The sequence below is a fragment of the Mauremys reevesii genome, linkage group 1, assembly GCF_016161935.1.
Source record: "Mauremys reevesii isolate NIE-2019 linkage group 1, ASM1616193v1, whole genome shotgun sequence".
NCBI lineage: Eukaryota > Metazoa > Chordata > Testudines > Geoemydidae > Mauremys > Mauremys reevesii.
In genome coordinates this window covers 168327830-168343661 of record NC_052623.1, presented here as the reverse complement: position 1 = coordinate 168343661, position 15832 = coordinate 168327830, and the positions used below count along the sequence as shown (strand labels likewise).

The following is a 15832-nucleotide window of genomic DNA, read 5'->3' as shown; positions in this document are numbered from 1 at the left end:
TTGTGCGCATCACACCAGTCTTTTACTTGCGCTGTCTGCTCATTTCTTATGGGGGCGGGGGGGACGGACTACAGAAACCGACAAGAATCCTGGAATCTGGCTCTCAGGTTTTTCAATTTCAGTCTTTTGCCATATCACAAAAACAGAGACTGCACGGGCAGCACACGCACAGTACAAAATGAGTGTACGTGTAAACAAATGAAATAAATTCAGGTTTGATTGTTGCTAGATCACCTGTCAAGGAGCTGTGATTTTAAAACTGTTTCAGCTTTCATTTGGAATGGTCAGATACTAGAAGCAACCATCGGGGGATGAAAAGTTGTTGTAGTGATACGGTTTACATTTTGGGCCTGTCAGCTTTCTTAGAAAATGGAACTATGCTCCCAGCATTCTCAGGAAAATGTTCAATCTACTTATCTAAAGAAATATGTACTAGCTCATGCGAGCAGGGACTCTAATATTAGCCACAATTCCTTATACCAGGAAACAGTCTCTGACATGAATATTTTTTTAAATAAGAAAAATGTATTACTTAAAAGGGCCTTTTTTTTTTTAAACCTGCCCACTGTTCCTTGCTGTGAGCATTCAAACTAAGAGGGTAGAATGGTTCAAATAATAGAGCACAGGATAGGAGGTTAGAAAATATAGATTCTATTCTTGGTTCTGTCACTAACTTGCTGTCATTTCTTTGCACCTCAGTTTCCTAATTTGTAAAGCAAAAGATAACGGTACTTTTACAAGGTTTAATTATTTCTGATTTACCCAAGTAAAACACTGGTTCGATAGATGCAGAAGAATAAGCATGACAAAAGCAAAACTGGCTGAGAAAAATTATTTATTCTTAAGCAGCTTTCATATTGACCACTTGGAGAACCAGGTCAAGCAGCTAGATTCCTTCTAAACATTGAAACAGGTAGGTTTTATATTTTCAGTAAACCTGAAAAATTCTCTCTCAAACTACGAAATGTATTAACATGAACATTTAATCAAAACTGGTATATCTGTTTTATTTTATTTCAGCATAAGATTTATCCACTTCAAAAAGCTGGATTTAAGCCTAAATATTTTAACTTTTTCCTGTTCATTTTCCTTTGTATCCACATCAATGGTCTTTGTTTTTTCCATCAGGATCTCATAAGCCGCCTGTGCTCGTGCAATTTCTTTGTCTGCATTAAAATGAACCATTTGTCTGTTCAGAATGGGAACAATTAAATTAAAGTCATTAATTCTTTTGTTTAGTTTCTTGATATCTTCTATTAATTGTTCACAAATCTGACTCCATTGTTTCTGTCTACATGGTGTCATTGGCTCTCCAAGTTTATTCCTAGATGCTACTATGTTCTTTCTTAGTTCCTCAATAGTTTCTCGTATTTCTTTCTGCATCAGAATCCATTCTGGTTGGTATCCATTATCTATGAGAATTCTGTTCAGGTTGTGAGTCATAGGATCAATATGTGGACAGTATGAAAATTTCTGCAATGGTTTTCCTTTACCACTGAGGTTATCAAAGTCTCCTTTAGCCATTGATTCCTGGATGAGGTCCTCAACCAAACGGTCAATTGCTTGGGTTATTTTTATCTTCTTACTCTGCCTTATATCTTTGGCTATCATAGCGTTCATAGCATACTGGCTCTCAAGTTTCTGCTTTCGATATTCCATCACCTGCTCAGCTGCACGGTCTACTCTAAACTGCTTGTACTGTCTCTCTCTTTGACTTGGAGTCCCAAAACCAACACCTTCAAAACTTAAATACTGCCTGTGCTGTGGTGCTTTGGATTTGAATTTGGTTTCCTCTTCATCTTCATTTTCACTTGATTTCATTTTCTTGGCCACATCAGAAAGCACAGTCCGGTATGCTGCTTCTATCTGCATAAATGTTGCAGAATCAGCTGTGATGGAACCACTGTCTGGATGATACTGTTTGGCAAGATTTCTAAATGAATTTCTTACATCATCTAGGGAACACCCCTCCTGAAGTTTAAGAAGTCTGTAAGAGTCTTTGATGTTATCTTTAGATTTGTAACCTGACAACATTCTATGCTCAATTATATAGGGATAAGGAAATGTTTTTACTTTTTTGGGAATCACTGTTGAAAGTGCCCAGAGATGACATCCAATTTTTTTTGTCAATATGACACAAAGCCACTTCATATTTCTTCAGATGCTGCTACATCCTAAACAATGACCTGGAAAAAATAAATAAAAAAAATAAAAACACTGAACATAAAATGAAACTAACATGTTGAATTTTAAAAGCCAATATTTCTTAAAAACTTCTGATATTAACTAGTTTTCATTTACTTCCAAAGATTATCAAAATACAGACTATTTTTTATGTACAAAAATCTTTATTTTAGAGGCCAACTCTCAGTCATACACTTGCCAAAATATATATAATGTAACAGCAGATTAGCACTGTTTACACACACAAGAATCCTGTATATACTACAAATGAAAATTCATTTGCAATACAGCTCTCCCAGTATCACAAAAAAAGTTCTCTTTGGCAGGGTAAATATCCTAGGCTTTACACAGGGATGAAGTTTTAGCATGTTTCTTAAAACACAGTTAGGTCCTCTCTACATTGCAGAGAGCTGTGCTTTATAATTATGTTGAAGACATAATTGTGTAATAACAGAGCCCTGCCAATACAGTTGCATTTTAGTCAGGCTCTAAATATAAAGTACCCACCAGCTGGACTCTATATCCACAATTATGAATGCCCCAGGATCTATTTTCCAATGTATACTTAAAAGTTTATTGGACCAGACCCTGGTGAATTTTGCAGCATAAGTTAAAGCCATATTCATATTATTCAGTTATTTAGATGGCAAACTGCTGTACCCCAGCAAGATTCAAATATCCTAGATGCCAACCTCTTTTACTCCTGTTAGTAAGATAAAATAAATCTAGAACATTAAGTTTTTAATAAGAATAGAAAAGAGCAATAATGCCTTAACTTTGATTCTGCTGAGAAGACTGGTTGCTGAAAGTGCTGGGATCCCAAAGCAATTCTTTTTCAAACACTTACATAAAAGATGATTTTTCACACAAAAATCAACTATAGAAAGATAGGAAGCAAGCAAAAACTACACACCAAATACACCACTGAAACAACCCATTATTGTTCATGAGAATCGTCATCCTAATTCCTTGTACAGTACACTAAGATCATCTTTACTTTCATAGCCACCACCACCACAAGTCTTTGTGTCAGCTTGCATTACAAGATATAAAACTGGACAGGTTGAATCAATTACTGTTACTTAAATTTTATGCAGCTAGCAGGCTATCTATTTGGAAGAACCTTTTGAAAAGAGGCAAGATTAGAAGCATTCAATGTTGATCATTTGTCCTGAATGCCTTGTAAAGGTACAACTGCACACATACAGGATCAAAGAATGGGTTTTTAAACTTAAGATCAGCAGGGGTTTCTTTTATTTTCTAATCACCTTGCCTTGTTTTACTTTCTTATTATAAACACTACCACTGTGAATTCTTATGGCTTTGGTTATGCAGGAGGTTGGACTAGATCAGTAGTTCTCAAACTTTAACAACCTGCAAACCCCTTTCACTAAAATGTCAAGCCTTGCGAACCCTCTCCTAAAAATTAATATTTCCAGGGATTATCTCCTTTACCCGAGTATAAATTATAAAAGCAGTCATCTTAGACATATAAAATTTGTTTTTATGACATGCTTATTACACACTATTTATTATTATTTTTATTACATTATGAAAATGGCAACACTCTTCCAAGATCTCAGTTTCATAGCTTGTATCACTTTGAATAAGCCTGTTATAAGACAAGGCTCCTATGTTTCACCAAGGAGTATCAGATGTGAAACAGCATGAAGGTATTTAAGATGCCAACTCGAAGAGTTCCTCCTACACAAACATTCAGGTCTTCAGCAGTCCAGGCAAACAACCCATGTTACAACAAAGCTTAAACTTGTTCTTCATAGTAATTTAAAAAACAATACCAGCTGCCTATTTAATTTTAAAAACAGCAGAAAATATCCACCTCCCTTTCCATTTCTTATAAGGAGTCTTGAAGTTTAAATCTCCTCCCTGTGATAGATATGCTTGCTTTGATCTGCTTAGCTCTGGGAAGTCCAGGGGCTCTGGGCTGCTGGCCCCGTGCTGCCTGGGGTCCCTAGGGACAGCTCTGTCCCCCCATTATGGAATTTTCCCCCCAAAAAAACCCTGTAACATTTTGCAAACCCCAGTTTGGGAACCACTGGACTAGATGATGATTATAGTCTCTTGTTGCCTTAAAAAAGAATGCAAATGTGTTAAATAAGATCAATAGACCATCTCTTAGAACTGAGTGCATTAGTCAGAGGACGAATCCCCTACAACTCTGTGTAACTGTTTTTCATATATTCATGCTTACTCAAAATAGTGTGTTGAAAGTTTTTATGTCCATTAGCCACTTTGAGTTGCTGTCAAATTAAGATTAGGCTCAGAATTAAACCTGCTTTATATTTATAATCTTGTTGGAAAAAAAATTCAGATTCTAAGTACTGTATCACTTAAAAGTATTTGTACAATCCACTACTCTTGTTACTATTGACTATTGTTTAAATCTACCTATTTACCTACATGCCTTCAGCTTCCATCCAAGACACATCACACACCCTAAAATACAACCAAATTTGCTCTAATCCCTCAGACCGAGACAAACATCTACAAGATCTTTATCAAGCATTCTTAAAACTACAATACCCTCCTGGGGAAGTGAGGAAACAGATTGACAGAGCAAGATGGGTACCCAGAAATCACCTACTACAGGACAGGCCCAGCAAGGAAAATAACAGAACACCACTGGCCATCACGTACAGCCCCCAGCTAAAACCTCTCCAGCACATTATCAACAATCTACAACCTATCCTGGAAAATGATCCCTCACTCTCACAGACCTTGGGAGGCAGGCCAGTCCTCGCTTACAGAAAACGCCCCCAACCTGAAGCAAATACTCACCAGCAACTACACACCACACCACAGAAACACCAACCCAGGAACCAATCCTTGTAGCAAACCTCATTGCCTACTCTGTCCCCATATCTACTCTAGCGACACCATCAGAGGACCCAACCACATCAGCCACACCAAGGGCTCATTCACCTGCACGTCTACTAATGTTATATATGCCATCATGTGCCAGCGATGCCCCTCTGTCATGTACATTGGCCAAACCAGACAGTCCCTACGTAAAAGAATAAATGGACACAAATCGGACATCAGGAATGGTAACATACAAAAGCCAGTAGGCGAACACTTCAATCTCCCTGGACATTTTATAACGGATTTAAAAACTATTCTTGAACAAAAAACTTCAGAAACAGACTTCAAAAAGAAACAGCAGAACTAAAATTCATTTGCAAATTTAACACCATTAATTTGGGCTTGAACAGGGACTGGGAGTGGCTAGCTCATTACAAAAACAGCTTTGCTTCTTCTGGAATTGACACCTCCTCATCTATTATTGGGAGCGGACTACATCCACCCTGATCGAATTGACCCTGTCAGCACTGGTTCTCCACTTGTGAGGTGCTTCCTTCTCTTCATGTGTCATTATATAATGCCTGCATCTATAACTTTCACTCCATGCATCTGAAGAAGTGAGGTTTTTTACCCACAAAAGCTTATGCCCAAATAAATGTGTTAGTCTTTAAGATGCCACCGGACTCCTTGTTGTTTTTGTAAATCTAAAAGTAATATTTGATTGTTGATCATTTTAAATAAAAGCTGCTACGATTATGTATAATATTATATACAGTGGTGTGTGGTGCTTTATATAGGATAGTTATGTAAGACCTATGCAAAGTGGTATTTTGTACTATCATGCGCTACAGGCATCTGTGAGAAAAATTAAATGAACATTTCCATCTGCAAACACTCAGGGCAGGTCTACACTTCAAACGCTGCACCTGCACAAATGCACCTGTGCCACTGAACATTTAAGTGAAAATGCTCCTGTGCCATTGGGAGAGCTTCTCCTGTCGGCACAGTTAATCCACCTCCCCGAGAGGCGGTATAACTGCATCAATGGGATTGCTGCTTCTGTCAGCCTAGCGCTGGCTACAGGTGAGGATAGGTCAGTATAAGTACATTGCTGGGGGGGGGGGGGTGGACTTTTCACACCCAAGTGACATAGTTATACACCAGTATAGATCTGTAGGGTAGACCTGGCCTCACTTTGCTCACAGCACTAGAAGGGTTACTCTAGACTCACCATTTATGGTAAGACTTGATCATCCAGCTCTAGGGCTACCTTTCCCCCAGGCCAAGCACCGCCTTGGCAGCAGCGGGTGCCCGCGGTGCAGGGACGTGGGGAGACCCCCCCACAGCTGGCTCCCCGCCTTGCCGTGACAGACTGACCGCCCCGCCTGAGAGCGGACACGCCGCCGCACGGGCCGCGGCCAGGCTGGGGCTGAGAGGCCCGGGGGACGGGCCACTCCCGGAGCTCTCCAGCCGCAACCCAGGGGCCGCCTGTGGGTGGCGCTGCCACTAACCGGCATCACCCCGCTCAGGGGGCGGGGCCAGAGGGGGACTGACAGAGTCACACCCCCAGCCAAGGCCTCGGCACAACCCCCGGTGTTCCCCCCCCCGGGGGCCGAGCCGGGCCCTGCAGCCCCCCTTGCCCCTCCCCCACTGCCCCCGCCTGCCAACGCCGCGGCTGCCCGACGCCCCCGCCTCACCTGGCCCCCCTCCCGCCCCCGTGCTTGGCGCATGCGTAGGGGGGCGGGAAAGCACGCGCGCGTTGAGGGGCGGTGTCTGGAAGCGCGGAGGGAGGGGCGGCTCCTAGCGGCTCTCTCAGGCGGAGCGGCCCCGCCCTCCTCCCATTCCAACGTGCCGCCTGGGATTGTGGGCCATGTAGTCCCGACCATAGACAGAGGCCTCTCGCGTGACCCCGACCGCTCCCGCCTCCGCCTGACACGTGACAGAGTCCGGGATTGTTGTGACCCGCGGCCCGCGTGAGAGAATTCACAGGAGCTGGGCGGGCGCCACGTGGGCGGGAGACCCCCCCCCAGTGGGCGGGGCTGGGGGAGGGGCTCTGAAGGCTGTTGGACACAGCAACAAACAATAAAAAACAGGAGTACTTGTGGCATCTTAAAGACTAACAAATTTATTTAAGCATGAGCTTTCGTAGCTCACGAAAGCTCATGCTTAAATAAATTTGTTAGTCTTTAAGGTGCCACAAGTACTCCTGTTTTTTTTGCGGATACAGACTAACACGGCTGCTACTCTGAAACAAGCAACAAACAATGAATTCCCTGCCCCTCTCCCCCCCAGTGGCATCTGTAACGTAGAGCCCGCCCCGAGACAGTGCCCCCCCCCCCCACAGCCCGAAACACCTCCAACTTACTTGAAAAGCCCACGTCGTTGGGACCTAAAAGCCTGGCGAAGTCCCCTGGGAAACAGAAGGAAGCTCTCAGGGCCAGGCCAGCTGTTAATTTATCGTGGTTAGAAACATGGTAACTTGGAAAGAACTGGGCATTCCTTATCCCGGGACAGGTGCTGGGTGAATGGACTCTCCGTGATGTCAATGAGTGCTTCAGGCTTAGGCGATGCCTTCAGTCGATCTCTTTGCTGGCTAACAAATGAACTCTGCCTGGTAGGTGCTGAACTTTCATATCTTTTAGGCAGTATAGATATGAAGTGTGGTTTGTGCAGCAGTAGTTGCACTGAAGCATAATGGTATCTTTTGTGAGGTAGCGGATTCAGTTTATCTGTGGATGGAATATTGGTTTCAAGATAATGTGTGCCAAACTCAGAAGTGATGTACATGGGGGTACAGCCAAGCTCTAAGATACAACCGTATTTGCTCCAATCCCTCAGACAGAGACAAACACAAGATCTCTATCAAGCGTTCTTAAAATTACAATATCCGCTTGGTGAAGTGAAGAAACAGATTGATAGAGCCAGAAAAGTACCCAGAAGTCACCGGTCAGTTTGTTCTCCTTTTGTTTGATCTGTATATGAAAACTGCAGCAAACCTAAACATTTACATGAAGTGGAAATGATGCCATGGAAGAAGTGTTTTTGTTTGGGTGTTAGACATTTCAACAGTTTGTGTCTATTATTGTTCTCTCTCTTTATTATTGCATGTCTGTCTGTCTCTTTCTTATCCGACCTAAGAAAATGACTTAAGTCAGATAATTGCAGTATGTTGTGGGCAGTTAGAATGAATGCAAATTTTCAGTATCTCCCTCTTATGTGATTGGGTAGAAGAAGACAGGGTTTCAGAATTGTGTGGATCCTTGTGATCTACACTGCAGGATCCCTGTGAATGTAAGAAGAAATGGCTTAAATATCTACAGACCAAATTGTGCCTCAGCAGTTGTGTGCTTGTTTGATCGGATTCCAACTACGGAATCTCCCTCTGTTTGTCATTCCCTAGAAGAAAGTAAAAGAGACGTGTGACTTGATAGGTGATGTTTAAGCTTATTGCAATGTGCATGGCTTTTTTCACTGTGATGCTAAAATCTGGCATCTGTCCATCAATATGTAAGGAACTGGAAGGTGTGCATGTGTGGGATTATCCTGTTGTTTATTAATGTAAATGTATTTATTTTAATGATGTGAGAGGAATGTATTGCATTTTAGAGACACAAACTTTTATTTCTCACTGTTTCAGTGTGTGCTTGTGTTAGGCCTGAATAAAGATGTAGCACAAAACCAGTGCCAAACCCACTGAAAGTCAGGGCTAACAGGAGGTTTCTTAATATCCAGAGAAAAAAAAAAACTGAGAAGCAGCATTGTCTCACAAGCCCTGGGAAAGAGGAGATAAATGAGGGGGTGTACCAGCCAGCTGTGTTTAGTTAGGAACAGTGTTTGAAGAACTGATAAGAAACACTATCCCACATCTAACTCCCTAACTCTTTTTTTTTTGTTTTTTTTTTTTTTTAACTCCTCTTTTCCTTTTTTTTGGCGTAAGATAAAATAAATAAAATAATAATAGAGTAGGCACTAGGCATAAAATAAAGGTGTTAAATCTCTAGTTGTTTTGTTAGACAAAGGGGGTGGCTCAAGTGAATGATAATGATGTCTATAAAACTATAATATAGGCTAATAGGGGCTGCTGGGGGGCTGGGGCTCTCTCTCTCTGTCTGCTCTCTGCTTCTGCTGATGCACTTGTCAATAAAGAAAGGCTTTGCTGGTGTTGCCTGTCTCTGGTGCTGTCTCTCTCACGACACTTGCTCTTTCGAGTCGGTTCGGGACTTGCTTTTAAGAACTTCACACACAGGTCTTGCTCAGTGATATATCAGCATGTTTTGATTTATTTTTCTGTAAACAATTGTAGTATTGGAAACATGGTGTTAGTCATGTCTCTTAATGCACTACTGGAAGATGTTCAAATACTATGGCGGTGAGGATGGTATAAGAACCTATAAGGAATGGAATAGAACATATTACTTATTGTGCACCTATCTCCAACGCTGAATAAACCTCATTTTATTTTCCACAACGTTAAAAGGTTCCATGTCCTAATTTAGGATTAAAGGAAAAACACTTAACTTTAATATGTGCTAGATATTAAAGTAGATTTTAAACTAATCTAAAAGTGTATTGATATTACTGATTTGAGATAGTGGGGAGTTACACATGCACATCAAGGAATGACTCTTCAATATTAATTTAAAGAATGTCTATCCCATCCTCTGACATCAGAAAAGAACAGTTTTTAACTTCTGTACTGTTACCAAAGATGTTTGTTTTATTGTTATAGAAAGTTGCCTTGAGATTCATTACTTGAAAAGGGCCATACATGTGCAGTTAAATGACACAGACTGATGAGTACATTGACCAATGTCTCAGTTTCAGAAATTATAATCTTTGTTTTTATAGGGAATGGGGAATATAGAGCTTGTGTGGATTACCAGCAAAAATACAGAACTGATTGGTGGAGAAGTAATGCCATATTATTTGTTGTTCTCCTGTGAGAAATCCAAAGAATGGAGACTAGCAAATGTTACATAGGTTTTTTGGAGGCATCCTGTTTTATATTGTTTTGTTTTTTAAAGGAGCGAGTCAGCTGCATTACCAGCAGGAGTTAAAGTAAGGAGGAGTACAGCTCTCTCTTCTCTGCTAAAAGGAGAATGGGAGCACACGCTCTCCTTCTTGTCCTTCTCCATGGCTTGGAGAGCTTAGCTCCGCAAGAGCTTGTCGTCCTTGGCTATGAGATCAGCTCTCATCACACAGAAGAATTTGAACTGGGAGCAGGAGGAAGGGGTTGTATCTGTCTGGGGAGTTTCTGGAATCATTAGATGGAGCAGTACTGCCTGATGTGGCAAGCCGAGGTCTCTCAGCTGCGAGTCCCCATCATATCTCCTCTAAAGTAAGTTCTGTTCTTCCACTAGCTCGCTTTCCTGCCAAGATGCCTTTAAGTTGACTGCAAGAAGGGGGGAAGAGAGAGGAAAGCCCTCTCCTTTTTTTCTTCTGTATGATAGGAAAAGAAAACATGCATTTTTTTAAGCACGAAGGGGTTTCTGCTTGTGTGTGTTCCCCCCCCCCATTAGAAATTTAGATCGATTCTACCTTGAAAGACTCTACTGAACTAGTGAAATTATGATGGGTCAAGAAGAGGTTGAAAACTGAATAATTGTGAGGGGAGAGGATTTAATTCAAATTTTTAAAAACTTTTTTAGTTAACACCTATTTAATTCCAGTGTATACTGAGCATTTGGGATAAATGGATGTTTTTGTTAAAATGTCATCAAATTCAACCTTTTGTTTATTGTGAGCTCTCTCATCCTTTCATCAGTACTGTAAAACACACACCCCAGGAAAGTCTTCCAGCAACAACAAGGAAGATCAGACTTAACATTTCTGGAATAGCTAAGACAAAAGGCAGGGCAGGGAGGGAGGGGCAGGAAAAATAAAACTTCATAAAGAAGCAAAAAAGGGAAGAACCCAACTTTTTAAAAAAATTGCACAAGGTAAACTTTATTTCAAGGTAATCTAATGTACGTATTTAGTGTGTCTAATGTATAGTACCCTTACTCTGAAAAAAAGAAAAAACAATGGAAAATACTTATTATATAAAGTAATCCTTTTCCCTGTAGATGCAGGATAAAGTCCCATAAAAGAGGGTATATAAAACTTTTTTAAATGGACATTATACTTGATCAGCTCCGTCATTTTGTAAATGTATATAATCAATGATTATTTTATCGATATTGGTGCTATCTCTGCTAGGAACCAAAATCTCTTTCCTAAAAGGTTACAGTTTACTAAAATCTGTTCTTAAACATAATGCTTTTGTATTTAAATATTGTCTCTGATTTTGTTTGTAAGCTATACAGTAAGCTCCCCACAGATCATCTGTTCCTGAGAAAGAGCAATGTTGTCTTGGTTGGAAAGCTGACATTTTTATGGTGTTCTTAATTTATTATGTATTTCGTGGCTATGGATTGGTTAATGTCAATAGCATCTATCTTAAAGGTCATATTCTGGGATTGGTTTTGTTCATGACATTTATATGTGCCCATTTTAATTTCATATTGGAAAAACTAAATCAGCAGATGTAAAATACATTGCATATTATAGTGTTTCTGAAATGCATCAAAACACATCTGCCAAGAAATACTATTGAGATAATTTTAAATGTCAGTGTACAGTAACTCCTCACTTAACGTTGTAGTTGTGTTCCTGAAAAATGTGACTTTAAGTGAAACAATGTTAAGCAAATCCAATTTCCCCATAAGAATGAATGTAAATGGGGGGGTTAGGTTTCAGGGAATTTTTTTTTTTGCCAGACAGTACAGTATAGTTGGGAGGTGCCCCCACCTTACCCCACAAAGGCACAGCCTACTGGCACTGGAGACAATGAGGCAGGCAAGGAGGCTGAAGGTGCTGTTGGCTAGGAGAAGCACGGTGCGCAGCGGCAGCTTTCCCTACTCTGCAAGCACCAGGGTCAGGGGGCTCAACCATTGGCCCACCCTCTCCACCCCTTCCCCCAAGCCCCCACCCTTAACCCACCTCTTCTTCCCCCCTCCCCCTTTACTCCGCATGGCACCTCCTCGCTCCTCCCCTCTCCCTCCCCTGCCTCCTGCCTGTGGCAATCAGCTGGTTTGTGGTGTTCGGGAGTCAGGGGAAGGAGGGGGAGCCTGCGCGCTGAGTCCTCGCTCCTCCTCCTCGCAATCCAGCTGATTGCTGTGGGCAGGAGGCGGGGGGAGGAGGGGGAAGGCGCTGATCTGCGGGGTCTGCTGGCGGGAGGGAGGCGCTGTGGGAGGGCATAGGGGAGCTGATGGGGGGGCTGCCAGCTGTGGACAAAGCCGGCAGCCAAACATTATAGCGATGTGTTGCACAATTTCAAATAGAGCATGTTCTGTAATTGAGCAGGGACGTAAGACAAACAAAGTTAAGCGAAAGGATGTTAAGTGAGGAGTTACTGTATTGGGGGGAACAGCAGGTGTATTCAGCACATTATTCTATCTTAGCAGCATTCTCACTGATTTTTATAGTTTGACAATTGCTGTTTTTAAAAAGTTACATATTTTAGTGCTCATTAAAGTTTCTGGATTGACATCCTCCATATTGAAGACTACCTTAAAGGTAAGTTAAATACAGCATTTGTATAAGTTTTCCCACACTGCCAATGTGCCTCAGTACTTCTGTGGAGGAACCAGACCTAGGTGGGTAGTTCAGTCACTACACCAGGGATCGGCAACCTTTGGCACATGGCCCTGGAGGGCGGGGCCAATTTGTTTACCTGCCGTGTCCATAAGTTTGGCTGATCGCGGCTCCCACTGGCCGTGGTTCGCCGCTCCAGGCCAATGGGGGCTGCGGGAAGCAGCACAGGCTGAGTGGGAGCCGGGATCGGCCGAACCTGTGGACGTGGCAGGTAAACAAACCGGCCCGGCCCACCATGGGGTTTGTCAAAGGTTGCCGATCCCTGCTCTGCATGTTGGCCTGTATACTTAAGGGATTAAATCTTGACCCCATTGAAGTCAATGGTAAAACTTCCACTGACTTCAGTTGGTCCATGAATTCACCCAGAAGACCAACACTGTTGCCAATCAATACCATGTGTGATGGTGTATTTTTGTCACCTGAATACCTATATGCTGGGAACTAGACTGAAGCTACCAATTATGAGTGGCTGTTAGAGACATAATTCATATGTTTTGTTTTTTCCCATAGGACTCTGAAATAAGTACAGTGACTGGCTCTTCACAGACTGATGGCTGATCGAGTGCTTGTGATTGGCAGTGGAGGCAGAGAGCACGCTCTGGCCTGGAAATTGGCACAATCTCCACATGTAAAACAAGTACTAGTTGCTCCAGGAAATGCAGGAACAGCCAATAATGGAAAGATTTCAAATTCAGGTAATAGAAAGCAAATAAATGCTATTTCAAGCTGTGCACATATATAGATATGTGAATATAAACAAAAACTGTTCAATATTATATGTTGAATCAGTAGAAATTAAGTGTGTCTTATTCTTTCCCACAAAAGATATCACGAATTATACCACGTGCAAATAATTTTTGCTGTGTGTTTGGGTTTCTTTGAATTGTCAGATTATCTGATAAAACACTTACTCCTGGGGGCATTCTGCGCATGCACCGCATTTATGTCCCCCGCAGATTTCTTTGCTTCCCCATAGAAAAATGACTTTCTGACAGGGAAGCAAAGGGAAGCCACTAGAGTGGTCATGCAACCCTGCCCAGCAATATGTTTCAGGTATCTAGGGCAGCTGGCAGAGAGATAAATCACTGTGGGGCAGGAGACGGGACTGGGGAAGACCTGGCTGGTGGCTCCTACTCTGTGCCGTGCTCAGCTGTTAGTCACAGCTGGGCTGGGGAGGATGGGACTTCCTCTTCCCCTGTACGGCATCTGGGGCCGGGTCAGACCCCACCCAGATTTCTCTCCTGGTTGCAGAAAATTCTGCAAAAACTCCCCACCCGCCCCCTCCGCTTCCTGCACTCATCGCTCCTCAGCTGCAGGGGGAGGAATCCCTGTACAGAGAGTTGCTCCCCCAGCCCCCGTGCATCCAAATCCCCTCATACCCAGAACCTCCTGCTGAGCCTCACCCGCACACTCTCAGAACCCCCCCAATGAGCTCCACTCCCCATGCACCTGGACCATCCCAACAAGCCACCAGCACCCGGATCCCTACCCCACCGAGCCCCAACCCACTGCACTTGGATCTCTACCCCACTGAGTCCCACTCCCCCAGCATCTGGACCCCCCACTGAACCCTCCACACCCAGACCCCCCACCAAGCTCTGTCCCCCTGCCCACCTGGATCTCCCCCACTGATCCCCAACGACCTTCACCTGGACACCTCGCAGAGACCCATTACTGTTTCACCCAGAACCCCCAACAAGTCCCTGTGCATCAAGATCCCCCACTGAACCATCCACACCCAGATTGCCCTACACAGAACCCTCTCAACCCTAAGCCCCTTCACACTTGGATCCTGCCTTGCTGAGTCTCCCTGCCCACACAGGGACCCTGGGGTGTTTCTGGGGCAAGCATAGTCCTTGCGCTGTGTCAGGGTTGGGTGCAGCCTCACTGCTGAGTCTGTGTCCTGGGAGGGAAGCTGCAGAGTGATTTCCCATCTCTGTGCAGCCAATGGCCTGTGCTTCCCAGTGCCATGCTGGAGCCTCCACATTTACTTAACAAATAAAATTTGCAGAATTTTAAAATATCGTACACAGAATTTTAAGTTTTTGGTGGAGAATTTTTAATTTTTTGGTGCAGAATGCCCTCAGGAGTAAACCCTGTATCACATGTGTTTTGATATAGCGCCAAGAATTAAAGTAAACAACACATGAGACTTGAGGACAGCTGGGTATAAATGGATACTAACCACTCCCAAAAACAAATACAGAGGTTCAAAAATTAATAGAGTGAAACTGATAAATCTGTCAAATTCACAATGTATTTTAGGTTCTACCTTCTTCAGTGGTAAAAGATTTACTTCACTGTCACTGAATCTGATCAGTATGTGTTTTAATGCTTGTATATGTGAGAATAGTTTGTCTTGCCACTGTTCCTAAAGTACAGATCAATGAGAATCTTTCTACTGATTTCAGTCGTCACTGGATCAGGCTCATGATTTACTCCTGGGGGAATTCTGCGCCAAAAAATTAAAGTTCTGCACACAATATTTGAAAATTCTGCATATTTTATTTGTCAAAATAACACAATATAATCATGCCAGTTACAATTATTTTGGTAATTTTTTCAAAATATCTGTCAGCAAGTATGTCTAACAATACAGACCAAAGGAAAAAAAAAGATTCTATTTTGGTTTTTTTGACAGATTCCTCACGAGGCATATTAATACAGAACTTTGTGTAATTCATTTAAATGACAATACAGAATTATATTTCCTGCACCTGTCAGAAGCAGTGCAAAGACTTGGGGAGTCAGGGGTAATGGAGGATCTGAGGGAGAGGGAAGGAGCATAGTGGTGTGGGTGAAAGTTTTTGCTTTGAGAGGGGGATTGTTAGGGTGTTCGGAGGTCTCCCCCATGCAGATCCTGGCTGACCCCAAGCCTCTCCCATTCAGTCAGGCACATCTACCCCTGTCCCCACACCCCCCATCTCCATGGGTCTCTGCAGCTCCTCTCCACTGTCCCCAGGCTCAACAGTGTCACCCACTATTTGAAAATTCTGCATATTTTATTTGTCAAAATAACACAATATAATCATGCCAGCCCATGCTCCAGTCTGTCCTCCCAAGTAGCCATTCTGAACCGCAGCCTGTTGCCCCTCCTCCCCCCCGCAGCCCTGTGGGCCCCACTGTGTCCTAACCTGGCTCTGCAAACAGAGTGCTGTGATGAACTCTTACTCCTGGGGGAATTCTACAG

At 42.8% G+C, this 15832-nt stretch overlaps 2 protein-coding genes across 11 annotated transcripts in view; one reads left to right on the top strand and one right to left on the bottom strand.

Moving 5' to 3' along the window:
• Positions 1–818: 818 nt before the first annotated feature.
• DNAJC28 (DnaJ heat shock protein family (Hsp40) member C28) lies at positions 819–7654 on the bottom strand. Of its 4 annotated transcripts, none has more exons than XM_039510386.1 (2): positions 7373–7654; positions 819–2186 (listed from the first exon to the last, which is right to left on the bottom strand). In XM_039510386.1, the coding sequence occupies exon 2, from the start codon at positions 2149–2151 to the stop codon at positions 1012–1014; it is 1140 nt and encodes a 379-aa protein (XP_039366320.1). In that variant the 5' UTR covers positions 2152–2186; positions 7373–7654; the 3' UTR covers positions 819–1011. The 4 variants fall into 4 exon arrangements, with proteins under 4 accessions (XP_039366320.1, XP_039366310.1, XP_039366300.1 ...); XM_039510376.1 differs by lacking the exon at positions 7373–7654 and adding an exon at positions 6705–6884; XM_039510366.1 differs by lacking the exon at positions 7373–7654 and adding an exon at positions 6239–6570.
• Positions 6751–15832, top strand: part of LOC120388475 (trifunctional purine biosynthetic protein adenosine-3-like) — a 46032-nt gene continuing 36950 nt past the window's right edge. For 5 of the 7 annotated variants that reach the window (XR_005590582.1, XM_039510322.1, XM_039510300.1 and 2 more), the window contains exons 1-3: positions 6751–6980; positions 7522–7621; positions 13153–13337. Coding sequence is in view for 6 of the 7 variants with exons in the window: in XM_039510322.1 (XP_039366256.1) it covers positions 13193–13337 (145 nt within the window). In the remaining variant the exon portion in view is untranslated. Of the gene's footprint in view, positions 6981–7521; positions 7622–10059; positions 10346–12454; positions 12565–13152; positions 13338–15832 lie in introns of those variants that run through there. The other 2 variants (XM_039510309.1, XM_039510315.1) reach the window with 2 other exon arrangements.